Source organism: Salvelinus alpinus, chromosome 29, assembly GCF_045679555.1.
Source record: "Salvelinus alpinus chromosome 29, SLU_Salpinus.1, whole genome shotgun sequence".
In the NCBI taxonomy this organism is placed as follows: Eukaryota; Metazoa; Chordata; class Actinopteri; order Salmoniformes; family Salmonidae; genus Salvelinus; species Salvelinus alpinus.
In genome coordinates, this window is record NC_092114.1 from 47,443,839 (window position 1) to 47,458,281 (window position 14,443).

At 45.6% G+C, this 14,443-nt stretch overlaps 1 protein-coding gene across 1 annotated transcript; it reads right to left on the minus strand.

Annotated features, from left to right (window-relative positions):
• Nucleotides 1-1,047: 1,047 nt before the first annotated feature.
• eppk1 (epiplakin 1) lies at nt 1,048-14,438 on the minus strand (the record flags this gene model as incomplete). Its single annotated transcript, XM_071374424.1, has 1 exon — nt 1,048-14,438. A coding segment is annotated over one exon (13,218 nt), but the record flags the coding sequence as incomplete, so codon positions are not given.
• Nucleotides 14,439-14,443: the final 5 nt, after the last annotated feature.

Consider the following 14,443-nt stretch of genomic DNA (forward strand, 5'->3'; position numbering starts at 1 on the left):
AAAACATTTTTGCAGCATTGAAAGTCCACGAGAACAAAGGGGCCTCCATCATTCTTAAATGGAAGAAGTTTGGAACCACCAAGACTCTTCCTAGAGCTGCCGCCTGGCCAAACTGAGCAATCGGGGGACTTGAGAGGTGACCAAGAACCTGAGGGTCACTCTGACAGAGCTCTAGAGTTCCTCTGTGGAGATGGAAGAACCTTCCAGAAAGACAACCATCTCTGCAGCACTCCACCAATCAGGCCTTTATGGTGGAGTGACCAGACGGAAGCCACTCCTCAGTAAAAGGCACATGACAGCCCGCTTGGGGTTTGCCAAAAGGCACCTAAAGACTCTAAGACCATGAGAAACAAGATTCTCTGGTCTGATGAAACCTAGATTGATCGCTTTGGCCTGAATGCCAAGCGTCACGTCTGGAGGAAACCTGGCATCATCCCTACGGTGAAGCACGGTGGTGGGGATATTTTTCAATGGCAGGGACTGGGAGACTAGTCAGGATCAAGGCAATGATGAACGGAGCATAGTATAGAGAGATCCTTGATGAAAACCTGCTCCAGATGGCTCATGACCTCAGACTGGGGCGACGGTTCACCTTCCAACAGGACAACAACCCTAAACACATATCAGAGACAACTCAGGAGTGGCTTCGGGACAAGTCTCTGAATGTCCTTGAGTGGCCCAGCCAGATCCCGGACTTGAACCCGATCGAACATCTTTGGAGAGACCTGAAAATATCTGTGCAGCAACGCTCCCCATCCAACCTGACAGATCTTGAGAAGATTTAAAATCGCTGCCAAACGATCTTCAAAAAAGTATTAAGTAAAGGGTCTGAATAATAATGTAAATGAAATTTTTACGTTTTTTTTTTCTAATTTAAATTAGCAAAAATGTAAAAAAAATGTTTTGGCATTGTCATTATGGGGTATTGTTTGTATATTGATGAGGGGGGGGAAAGATTTAATACATTTTAGAATAAATGTCAAGAGGTATGAAAACTTTCCAAAGGCACTGTACAATTAAATTGTGGATTACTTCACAATAACAAAATTCACTTTAAAAATCACTTTTATTAAATGATATTCAGAATAATTCTCCCCATCAACACCGAAAGCAATTACATGTAATAAAATATAATGGAATGCATATAAAATTTAATGAAAATACTTCAGAATTATATCTGCACATCTTTGATGACGATTTTACGACAAATCCTTATAAGCTTATTTATTCAGAGACAGAAAGCTAAGACCAGTGTCTGGGTCCCTCACACACCTCTCCAGAAGCTGCAGGTAGGTGAGGTTCTCTTGTGTGTTGGGGTCAAAAAAGCCCTTGGTGTCATCGTCAGGGTCATCGAGGATCTGGTTCATTTCCTCATCAAAGTATCCTCTCTGGTACGCCACCTCTACTGGCACTCTATGACTGTACACTGGATCGATGATTCCACCAGTTGCAATCTGTGCCTCAAGAAGGCGAATTCCATGGTCCTTGACAATTAGATCCTTTTTCAAGGCCTGGAACAAGGAAATAGTGTTTCCTGTGTAGGGATCTTTGTATCCAGTGACTGCCCTCTCTGCTGAAAGCAGTTTGTTCTTCCACTCGTTCCCAACCACACCTTGAGCGGCTGCCTCTTCTACAGAGAGCTTCTTGTTCTTCACTGGGTCAATGACAAATCCAGTGGCAGCTTGAGCCTCCAGCAGAACCAGGGAGGTTCCAGGAGTTAGAAGACCTTTGGATTTGGCCTCGTAGATGCTCATGGTCTGTTTGGTGGACTGAACATATACACCAGCAATGCTATTAGTTCCCTCCAGGTACTTGTGTACTGAGTCCATTTCACTCACTTGGTTCACTGTGACTTTTCCTGTGTTGAGGTCTTCATAGAGTTTCTTGTCAATGATTTTTGAGGCAAGCAGCTCGCCAGCGGTGACATTCTTCCTGATACCATGGAAGCTTGTCTCTGTGGTTGTTGTGGTAATGGTTGTTTTCTCTGACTTTGTCTCAGGTGGTGGTGTGCATGTTGTCACTGAAGATGTTGTGGTTATTGTGGTGGTAGTCTTTTGTTGAATATTTGCTAGGATAATCTCCATGAAGCGTTCAATAGGGATTGCTCCAGATTTATACTGCTGCACAAGCTCTCTCCTTCTCTCCTCTGTGATGTATTTTGAGTAGAGGAGATCCCATAGAGACACTTTCTGTCCTTGAAATTTGCCTCCGGCCTTAGTTGTTGTCGTAGCCTTTAGAATGTTCTTGGTTTGCTCATCAATGAAGAAGTAAAACTCTCCTTTTTTGACAATTACGAGTAAGCTAAGGCCAGTATCTGGGTCTGTCACACACCTCTCCACAAGCTGCAGGTAGGTGAGGTTCTCTTGTGTGTTGGGGTCAAAAAAGCCCTTGGTGTCATCGTCAGGGTCATCGAGGATCTGGTTCATTTCCTCATCAAAGTATCCTCTCTGGTACGCCACCTCTACTGGCACTCTATGACTGTACACTGGATCGATGATTCCACCAGTTGCAATCTGTGCCTCAAGAAGGCGAATTCCATGGTCCTTGACAATTAGATCCTTTTTCAAGGCCTGGAACAAGGAAATAGTGTTTCCTGTGTAGGGATCTTTGTATCCAGTGACTGCCCTCTCTGCTGAAAGCAGTTTGTTCTTCCACTCGTTCCCAACCACATCTTGAGCGGCTGCCTCTTCTACAGAGAGCTTCTTGTTCTTCACTGGGTCAATGACAAATCCAGTGGCAGCTTGAGCCTCCAGCAGAACCAGGGAGGTTCCAGGGGTTAGAAGACCTTTGGATTTGGCCTCGTAGATGCTCATGGTCTGTTTGGTGGACTGAACATATACACCTGCAATGCTATTAGTTCCCTCCAGGTACTTGTGTACTGAGTCCATTTCACTCACTTGGTTCACTGTGACTTTTCCTGTGTTGAGGTCTTCATAGAGTTTCTTGTCAATGATTTTTGAGGCAAGCAGCTCGCCAGCGGTGACATTCTTCCTGATACCATGGAAGCTTGTCTCTGTGGTTGTTGTGGTAATGGTTGTTTTCTCTGACTTTGTCTCAGGTGGTGGTGTGCATGTTGTCACTGAAGATGTTGTGGTTATTGTGGTGGTAGTCTTTTGTTGAATATTTGCTAGGATAATCTCCATGAAGCGTTCAATAGGGATTGCTCCAGATTTATACTGCTGCACAAGCTCTCTCCTTCTCTCCTCTGTGATGTATTTTGAGTAGAGGAGATCCCATAGAGACACTTTCTGTCCTTGAAATTTGCCTCCGGCCTTAGTTGTTGTCATAGCCTTTAGAATGTTCTTGGTTTGCTCATCAATGAAGAAGTAAAACTCTCCTTTTTTGACAATTACGAGTAAGCTAAGGCCAGTATCTGGGTCTGTCACACACCTCTCCACAAGCTGCAGGTAGGTGAGGTTCTCTTGTGTGTTGGGGTCAAAAAAGCCCTTGGTGTCATCGTCAGGGTCATCGAGGATCTGGTTCATTTCCTCATCAAAGTATCCTCTCTGGTACGCCACCTCTACTGGCACTCTATGACTGTACACTGGATCGATGATTCCACCAGTTGCAATCTGTGCCTCAAGAAGGCGAATTCCATGGTCCTTGACAATTAGATCCTTTTTCAAGGCCTGGAACAAGGAAATAGTGTTTCCTGTGTAGGGATCTTTGTATCCAGTGACTGCCCTCTCTGCTGAAAGCAGTTTGTTCTTCCACTCGTTCCCAACCACACCTTGAGCGGCTGCCTCTTCTACAGAGAGCTTCTTGTTCTTCACTGGGTCAATGACAAATCCAGTGGCAGCTTGAGCCTCCAGCAGAACCAGGGAGGTTCCAGGAGTTAGAAGACCTTTGGATTTGGCCTCGTAGATGCTCATGGTCTGTTTGGTGGACTGAACATATACACCTGCAATGCTATTAGTTCCCTCCAGGTACTTGTGTACTGAGTCCATTTCACTCACTTGGTTCACTGTGACTTTTCCTGTGTTGAGGTCTTCATAGAGTTTCTTGTCAATGATTTTTGAGGCAAGCAGCTCGCCAGCGGTGACATTCTTCCTGATACCATGGAAGCTTGTCTCTGTGGTTGTTGTGGTAATGGTTGTTTTCTCTGACTTTGTCTCAGGTGGTGGTGTGCATGTTGTCACTGAAGATGTTGTGGTTATTGTGGTGGTAGTCTTTTGTTGAATATTTGCTAGGATAATCTCCATGAAGCGTTCAATAGGGATTGCTCCAGATTTATACTGCTGCACAAGCTCTCTCCTTCTCTCCTCTGTGATGTATTTTGAGTAGAGGAGATCCCATAGAGACACTTTCTGTCCTTGAAATTTGCCTCCGGCCTTAGTTGTTGTCGTAGCCTTTAGAATGTTCTTGGTTTGCTCATCAATGAAGAAGTAAAACTCTCCTTTTTTGACAATTACGAGTAAGCTAAGGCCAGTATCTGGGTCTGTCACACACCTCTCCACAAGCTGCAGGTAGGTGAGGTTCTCTTGTGTGTTGGGGTCAAAAAAGCCCTTGGTGTCATCGTCAGGGTCATCGAGGATCTGGTTCATTTCCTCATCAAAGTATCCTCTCTGGTACGCCACCTCTACTGGCACTCTATGACTGTACACTGGATCGATGATTCCACCAGTTGCAATCTGTGCCTCAAGAAGGCGAATTCCATGGTCCTTGACAATTAGATCCTTTTTCAAGGCCTGGAACAAGGAAATAGTGTTTCCTGTGTAGGGATCTTTGTATCCAGTGACTGCCCTCTCTGCTGAAAGCAGTTTGTTCTTCCACTCGTTCCCAACCACACCTTGAGCGGCTGCCTCTTCTACAGAGAGCTTCTTGTTCTTCACTGGGTCAATGACAAATCCAGTGGCAGCTTGAGCCTCCAGCAGAACCAGGGAGGTTCCAGGGGTTAGAAGACCTTTGGATTTGGCCTCGTAGATGCTCATGGTCTGTTTGGTGGACTGAACATATACACCTGCAATGCTATTAGTTCCCTCCAGGTACTTGTGTACTGAGTCCATTTCACTCACTTGGTTCACTGTGACTTTTCCTGTGTTGAGGTCTTCATAGAGTTTCTTGTCAATGATTTTTGAGGCAAGCAGCTCGCCAGCGGTGACATTCTTCCTGATACCATGGAAGCTTGTCTCTGTGGTTGTTGTGGTAATGGTTGTTTTCTCTGACTTTGTCTCAGGTGGTGGTGTGCATGTTGTCACTGAAGATGTTGTGGTTATTGTGGTGGTAGTCTTTTGTTGAATATTTGCTAGGATAATCTCCATGAAGCGTTCAATAGGGATTGCTCCAGATTTATACTGCTGCACAAGCTCTCTCCTTCTCTCCTCTGTGATGTATTTTGAGTAGAGGAGATCCCATAGAGACACTTTCTGTCCTTGAAATTTGCCTCCGGCCTTAGTTGTTGTCATAGCCTTTAGAATGTTCTTGGTTTGCTCATCAATGAAGAAGTAAAACTCTCCTTTTTTGACAATTACGAGTAAGCTAAGGCCAGTATCTGGGTCTGTCACACACCTCTCCACAAGCTGCAGGTAGGTGAGGTTCTCTTGTGTGTTGGGGTCAAAAAAGCCCTTGGTGTCATCGTCAGGGTCATCGAGGATCTGGTTCATTTCCTCATCAAAGTATCCTCTCTGGTACGCCACCTCTACTGGCACTCTATGACTGTACACTGGATCGATGATTCCACCAGTTGCAATCTGTGCCTCAAGAAGGCGAATTCCATGGTCCTTGACAATTAGATCCTTTTTCAAGGCCTGGAACAAGGAAATAGTGTTTCCTGTGTAGGGATCTTTGTATCCAGTGACTGCCCTCTCTGCTGAAAGCAGTTTGTTCTTCCACTCGTTCCCAACCACACCTTGAGCGGCTGCCTCTTCTACAGAGAGCTTCTTGTTCTTCACTGGGTCAATGACAAATCCAGTGGCAGCTTGAGCCTCCAGCAGAACCAGGGAGGTTCCAGGAGTTAGAAGACCTTTGGATTTGGCCTCGTAGATGCTCATGGTCTGTTTGGTGGACTGAACATATACACCTGCAATGCTATTAGTTCCCTCCAGGTACTTGTGTACTGAGTCCATTTCACTCACTTGGTTCACTGTGACTTTTCCTGTGTTGAGGTCTTCATAGAGTTTCTTGTCAATGATTTTTGAGGCAAGCAGCTCGCCAGCGGTGACATTCTTCCTGATACCATGGAAGCTTGTCTCTGTGGTTGTTGTGGTAATGGTTGTTTTCTCTGACTTTGTCTCAGGTGGTGGTGTGCATGTTGTCACTGAAGATGTTGTGGTTATTGTGGTGGTAGTCTTTTGTTGAATATTTGCTAGGATAATCTCCATGAAGCGTTCAATAGGGATTGCTCCAGATTTATACTGCTGCACAAGCTCTCTCCTTCTCTCCTCTGTGATGTATTTTGAGTAGAGGAGATCCCATAGAGACACTTTCTGTCCTTGAAATTTGCCTCCGGCCTTAGTTGTTGTCGTAGCCTTTAGAATGTTCTTGGTTTGCTCATCAATGAAGAAGTAAAACTCTCCTTTTTTGACAATTACGAGTAAGCTAAGGCCAGTATCTGGGTCTGTCACACACCTCTCCACAAGCTGCAGGTAGGTGAGGTTCTCTTGTGTGTTGGGGTCAAAAAAGCCCTTGGTGTCATCGTCAGGGTCATCGAGGATCTGGTTCATTTCCTCATCAAAGTATCCTCTCTGGTACGCCACCTCTACTGGCACTCTATGACTGTACACTGGATCGATGATTCCACCAGTTGCAATCTGTGCCTCAAGAAGGCGAATTCCATGGTCCTTGACAATTAGATCCTTTTTCAAGGCCTGGAACAAGGAAATAGTGTTTCCTGTGTAGGGATCTTTGTATCCAGTGACTGCCCTCTCTGCTGAAAGCAGTTTGTTCTTCCACTCGTTCCCAACCACACCTTGAGCGGCTGCCTCTTCTACAGAGAGCTTCTTGTTCTTCACTGGGTCAATGACAAATCCAGTGGCAGCTTGAGCCTCCAGCAGAACCAGGGAGGTTCCAGGGGTTAGAAGACCTTTGGATTTGGCCTCGTAGATGCTCATGGTCTGTTTGGTGGACTGAACATATACACCTGCAATGCTATTAGTTCCCTCCAGGTACTTGTGTACTGAGTCCATTTCACTCACTTGGTTCACTGTGACTTTTCCTGTGTTGAGGTCTTCATAGAGTTTCTTGTCAATGATTTTTGAGGCAAGCAGCTCGCCAGCGGTGACATTCTTCCTGATACCATGGAAGCTTGTCTCTGTGGTTGTTGTGGTAATGGTTGTTTTCTCTGACTTTGTCTCAGGTGGTGGTGTGCATGTTGTCACTGAAGATGTTGTGGTTATTGTGGTGGTAGTCTTTTGTTGAATATTTGCTAGGATAATCTCCATGAAGCGTTCAATAGGGATTGCTCCAGATTTATACTGCTGCACAAGCTCTCTCCTTCTCTCCTCTGTGATGTATTTTGAGTAGAGGAGATCCCATAGAGACACTTTCTGTCCTTGAAATTTGCCTCCGGCCTTAGTTGTTGTCATAGCCTTTAGAATGTTCTTGGTTTGCTCATCAATGAAGAAGTAAAACTCTCCTTTTTTGACAATTACGAGTAAGCTAAGGCCAGTATCTGGGTCTGTCACACACCTCTCCACAAGCTGCAGGTAGGTGAGGTTCTCTTGTGTGTTGGGGTCAAAAAAGCCCTTGGTGTCATCGTCAGGGTCATCGAGGATCTGGTTCATTTCCTCATCAAAGTATCCTCTCTGGTACGCCACCTCTACTGGCACTCTATGACTGTACACTGGATCGATGATTCCACCAGTTGCAATCTGTGCCTCAAGAAGGCGAATTCCATGGTCCTTGACAATTAGATCCTTTTTCAAGGCCTGGAACAAGGAAATAGTGTTTCCTGTGTAGGGATCTTTGTATCCAGTGACTGCCCTCTCTGCTGAAAGCAGTTTGTTCTTCCACTCGTTCCCAACCACACCTTGAGCGGCTGCCTCTTCTACAGAGAGCTTCTTGTTCTTCACTGGGTCAATGACAAATCCAGTGGCAGCTTGAGCCTCCAGCAGAACCAGGGAGGTTCCAGGGGTTAGAAGACCTTTGGATTTGGCCTCGTAGATGCTCATGGTCTGTTTGGTGGACTGAACATATACACCTGCAATGCTATTAGTTCCCTCCAGGTACTTGTGTACTGAGTCCATTTCACTCACTTGGTTCACTGTGACTTTTCCTGTGTTGAGGTCTTCATAGAGTTTCTTGTCAATGATTTTTGAGGCAAGCAGCTCGCCAGCGGTGACATTCTTCCTGATACCATGGAAGCTTGTCTCTGTGGTTGTTGTGGTAATGGTTGTTTTCTCTGACTTTGTCTCAGGTGGTGGTGTGCATGTTGTCACTGAAGATGTTGTGGTTATTGTGGTGGTAGTCTTTTGTTGAATATTTGCTAGGATAATCTCCATGAAGCGTTCAATAGGGATTGCTCCAGATTTATACTGCTGCACAAGCTCTCTCCTTCTCTCCTCTGTGATGTATTTTGAGTAGAGGAGATCCCATAGAGACACTTTCTGTCCTTGAAATTTGCCTCCGGCCTTAGTTGTTGTCATAGCCTTTAGAATGTTCTTGGTTTGCTCATCAATGAAGAAGTAAAACTCTCCTTTTTTGACAATTACGAGTAAGCTAAGGCCAGTATCTGGGTCTGTCACACACCTCTCCACAAGCTGCAGGTAGGTGAGGTTCTCTTGTGTGTTGGGGTCAAAAAAGCCCTTGGTGTCATCGTCAGGGTCATCGAGGATCTGGTTCATTTCCTCATCAAAGTATCCTCTCTGGTACGCCACCTCTACTGGCACTCTATGACTGTACACTGGATCGATGATTCCACCAGTTGCAATCTGTGCCTCAAGAAGGCGAATTCCATGGTCCTTGACAATTAGATCCTTTTTCAAGGCCTGGAACAAGGAAATAGTGTTTCCTGTGTAGGGATCTTTGTATCCAGTGACTGCCCTCTCTGCTGAAAGCAGTTTGTTCTTCCACTCGTTCCCAACCACACCTTGAGCGGCTGCCTCTTCTACAGAGAGCTTCTTGTTCTTCACTGGGTCAATGACAAATCCAGTGGCAGCTTGAGCCTCCAGCAGAACCAGGGAGGTTCCAGGGGTTAGAAGACCTTTGGATTTGGCCTCGTAGATGCTCATGGTCTGTTTGGTGGACTGAACATATACACCTGCAATGCTATTAGTTCCCTCCAGGTACTTGTGTACTGAGTCCATTTCACTCACTTGGTTCACTGTGACTTTTCCTGTGTTTAGGTCTTCATAGAGTTTCTTGTCAATGATTTTTGAGGCAAGCAGCTCGCCAGCGGTGACATTCTTCCTGATACCATGGAAGCTTGTCTCTGTGGTTGTTGTGGTAATGGTTGTTTTCTCTGACTTTGTCTCAGGTGGTGGTGTGCATGTTGTCACTGAAGATGTTGTGGTTATTGTGGTGGTAGTCTTTTGTTGAATATTTGCTAGGATAATCTCCATGAAGCGTTCAATAGGGATTGCTCCAGATTTATACTGCTGCACAAGCTCTCTCCTTCTCTCCTCTGTGATGTATTTTGAGTAGAGGAGATCCCATAGAGACACTTTCTGTCCTTGAAATTTGCCTCCGGCCTTAGTTGTTGTCATAGCCTTTAGAATGTTCTTGGTTTGCTCATCAATGAAGAAGTAAAACTCTCCTTTTTTGACAATTACGAGTAAGCTAAGGCCAGTATCTGGGTCTGTCACACACCTCTCCACAAGCTGCAGGTAGGTGAGGTTCTCTTGTGTGTTGGGGTCAAAAAAGCCCTTGGTGTCATCGCCAGGGTCATCGAGGATCTGGTTCATTTCCTCATCAAAGTATCCTCTCTGGTACGCCACCTCTACTGGCACTCTATGACTGTACACTGGATCGATGATTCCACCAGTTGCAATCTGTGCCTCAAGAAGGCGAATTCCATGGTCCTTGACAATTAGATCCTTTTTCAAGGCCTGGAACAAGGAAATAGTGTTTCCTGTGTAGGGATCTTTGTATCCAGTGACTGCCCTCTCTGCTGAAAGCAGTTTGTTCTTCCACTCGTTCCCAACCACACCTTGAGCGGCTGCCTCTTCTACAGAGAGCTTCTTGTTCTTCACTGGGTCAATGACAAATCCAGTGGCAGCTTGAGCCTCCAGCAGAACCAGGGAGGTTCCAGGGGTTAGAAGACCTTTGGATTTGGCCTCGTAGATGCTCATGGTCTGTTTGGTGGACTGAACATATACACCTGCAATGCTATTAGTTCCCTCCAGGTACTTGTGTACTGAGTCCATTTCACTCACTTGGTTCACTGTGACTTTTCCTGTGTTTAGGTCTTCATAGAGTTTCTTGTCAATGATTTTTGAGGCAAGCAGCTCGCCAGCGGTGACATTCTTCCTGATACCATGGAAGCTTGTCTCTGTGGTTGTTGTGGTAATGGTTGTTTTCTCTGACTTTGTCTCAGGTGGTGGTGTGCATGTTGTCACTGAAGATGTTGTGGTTATTGTGGTGGTAGTCTTTTGTTGAATATTTGCTAGGATAATCTCCATGAAGCGTTCAATAGGGATTGCTCCAGATTTATACTGCTGCACAAGCTCTCTCCTTCTCTCCTCTGTGATGTATTTTGAGTAGAGGAGATCCCATAGAGACACTTTCTGTCCTTGAAATTTGCCTCCGGCCTTAGTTGTTGTCATAGCCTTTAGAATGTTCTTGGTTTGCTCATCAATGAAGAAGTAAAACTCTCCTTTTTTGACAATTACGAGTAAGCTAAGGCCAGTATCTGGGTCTGTCACACACCTCTCCACAAGCTGCAGGTAGGTGAGGTTCTCTTGTGTGTTGGGGTCAAAAAAGCCCTTGGTGTCATCGTCAGGGTCATCGAGGATCTGGTTCATTTCCTCATCAAAGTATCCTCTCTGGTACGCCACCTCTACTGGCACTCTATGACTGTACACTGGATCGATGATTCCACCAGTTGCAATCTGTGCCTCAAGAAGGCGAATTCCATGGTCCTTGACAATTAGATCCTTTTTCAAGGCCTGGAACAAGGAAATAGTGTTTCCTGTGTAGGGATCTTTGTATCCCGTGACTGCCCTCTCTGCTGAAAGCAGTTTGTTCTTCCACTCGTTCCCAACCACACCTTGAGCGGCTGCCTCTTCTACAGAGAGCTTCTTGTTCTTCACTGGGTCAATGACAAATCCAGTGGCAGCTTGAGCCTCCAGCAGAACCAGGGAGGTTCCAGGGGTTAGAAGACCTTTGGATTTGGCCTCGTAGATGCTCATGGTCTGTTTGGTGGACTGAACATATACACCTGCAATGCTATTAGTTCCCTCCAGGTACTTGTGTACTGAGTCCATTTCACTCACTTGGTTCACTGTGACTTTTCCTGTGTTTAGGTCTTCATAGAGTTTCTTGTCAATGATTTTTGAGGCAAGCAGCTCGCCAGCGGTGACATTCTTCCTGATACCATGGAAGCTTGTCTCTGTGGTTGTTGTGGTAATGGTTGTTTTCTCTGACTTTGTCTCAGGTGGTGGTGTGCATGTTGTCACTGAAGATGTTGTGGTTATTGTGGTGGTAGTCTTTTGTTGAATATTTGCTAGGATAATCTCCATGAAGCGTTCAATAGGGATTGCTCCAGATTTATACTGCTGCACAAGCTCTCTCCTTCTCTCCTCTGTGATGTATTTTGAGTAGAGGAGATCCCATAGAGACACTTTCTGTCCTTGAAATTTGCCTCCGGCCTTAGTTGTTGTCATAGCCTTTAGAATGTTCTTGGTTTGCTCATCAATGAAGAAGTAAAACTCTCCTTTTTTGACAATTACGAGTAAGCTAAGGCCAGTATCTGGGTCTGTCACACACCTCTCCACAAGCTGCAGGTAGGTGAGGTTCTCTTGTGTGTTGGGGTCAAAAAAGCCCTTGGTGTCATCGCCAGGGTCATCGAGGATCTGGTTCATTTCCTCATCAAAGTATCCTCTCTGGTACGCCACCTCTACTGGCACTCTATGACTGTACACTGGATCGATGATTCCACCAGTTGCAATCTGTGCCTCAAGAAGGCGAATTCCATGGTCCTTGACAATTAGATCCTTTTTCAAGGCCTGGAACAAGGAAATAGTGTTTCCTGTGTAGGGATCTTTGTATCCAGTGACTGCCCTCTCTGCTGAAAGCAGTTTGTTCTTCCACTCGTTCCCAACCACACCTTGAGCGGCTGCCTCTTCTACAGAGAGCTTCTTGTTCTTCACTGGGTCAATGACAAATCCAGTGGCAGCTTGAGCCTCCAGCAGAACCAGGGAGGTTCCAGGGGTTAGAAGACCTTTGGATTTGGCCTCGTAGATGCTCATGGTCTGTTTGGTGGACTGAACATATACACCTGCAATGCTATTAGTTCCCTCCAGGTACTTGTGTACTGAGTCCATTTCACTCACTTGGTTCACTGTGACTTTTCCTGTGTTTAGGTCTTCATAGAGTTTCTTGTCAATGATTTTTGAGGCAAGCAGCTCGCCAGCGGTGACATTCTTCCTGATACCATGGAAGCTTGTCTCTGTGGTTGTTGTGGTAATGGTTGTTTTCTCTGACTTTGTCTCAGGTGGTGGTGTGCATGTTGTCACTGAAGATGTTGTGGTTATTGTGGTGGTAGTCTTTTGTTGAATATTTGCTAGGATAATCTCCATGAAGCGTTCAATAGGGATTGCTCCAGATTTATACTGCTGCACAAGCTCTCTCCTTCTCTCCTCTGTGATGTATTTTGAGTAGAGGAGATCCCATAGAGACACTTTCTGTCCTTGAAATTTGCCTCCGGCCTTAGTTGTTGTCATAGCCTTTAGAATGTTCTTGGTTTGCTCATCAATGAAGAAGTAAAACTCTCCTTTTTTGACAATTACGAGTAAGCTAAGGCCAGTGTCTGGGTCTGTCACACACCTCTCCACAAGCTGCAGGTAGGTGAGGTTCTCTTGTGTGTTGGGGTCAAAAAAGCCCTTGGTGTCATCGTCAGGGTCATTGAGGATCTGGTTCATTTCCTCATCAAAGTATCCTCTCTGGTACGCCACCTCTACTGGCACTCTATGACTGTACACTGGATCGATGATTCCACCAGTTGCAATCTGTGCCTCAAGAAGGCGAATTCCATGGTCCTTGACAATTAGATCCTTTTTCAAGGCCTGGAACAAGGAAATAGTGTTTCCTGTGTAGGGATCTTTGTATCCAGTGACTGCCCTCTCTGCTGAAAGCAGTTTGTTCTTCCACTCGTTCCCAACCACACCTTGAGCGGCTGCCTCTTCTACAGAGAGCTTCTTGTTCTTCACTGGGTCAATGACAAATCCAGTGGCAGCTTGAGCCTCCAGCAGAACCAGGGAGGTTCCAGGGGTTAGAAGACCTTTGGATTTGGCCTCGTAGATGCTCATGGTCTGTTTGGTGGACTGAACATATACACCTGCAATGCTATTAGTTCCCTCCAGGTACTTGTGTACTGAGTCCATTTCACTCACTTGGTTCACTGTGACTTTTCCTGTGTTTAGGTCTTCATAGAGTTTCTTGTCAATGATTTTTGAGGCAAGCAGCTCGCCAGCGGTGACATTCTTCCTGATACCATGGAAGCTTGTCTCTGTGGTTGTTGTGGTAATGGTTGTTTTCTCTGACTTTGTCTCGGGTGGTGGTGTACATGTTGTCACTGAAGATGTTGTGGTTATTGTGGTGGTAGTCTTTTGTTGAATATTTGCTAGGATAATCTCCATGAAGCGTTCAATAGGGATTGCTCCAGATTTATACTGCTGCACAAGCTCTCTCCTTCTCTCCTCTGTGATGTATTTTGAGTAGAGGAGATCCCATAGAGACACTTTCTGTCCTTGAAATTTGCCTCCGGCCTTAGTTGTTGTCATAGCCTTTAGAATGTTCTTGGTTTGCTCATCAATGAAGAAGTAAAACTCTCCTTTTTTGACAATTACGAGTAAGCTAAGGCCAGTGTCTGGGTCTGTCACACACCTCTCCACAAGCTGCAGGTAGGTGAGGTTCTCTTGTGTGTTGGGGTCAAAAAAGCCCTTGGTGTCATCGTCAGGGTCATTGAGGATCTGGTTCATTTCCTCATCAAAGTATCCTCTCTGGTACGCCACCTCTACTGGCACTCTATGACTGTACACTGGATCGATGATTCCACCAGTTGCAATCTGTGCCTCAAGAAGGCGAATTCCATGGTCCTTGACAATTAGATCCTTTTTCAAGGCCTGGAACAAGGAAATAGTGTTTCCAGTGTAGGGATCTTTGTATCCAGTGACTGCCCTCTCTGCTGAAAGCAGTTTGTTCTTCCACTCGTTCCCAACCACACCTTGAGCGGCTGCCTCTTCTACAGAGAGCTTCTTGTTCTTCACTGGGTCAATGACAAATCCAGTGGCAGCTTGAGCCTCCAGCAGAACCAGGGAGGTTCCAGGAGTTAGAAGACCTTTGGATT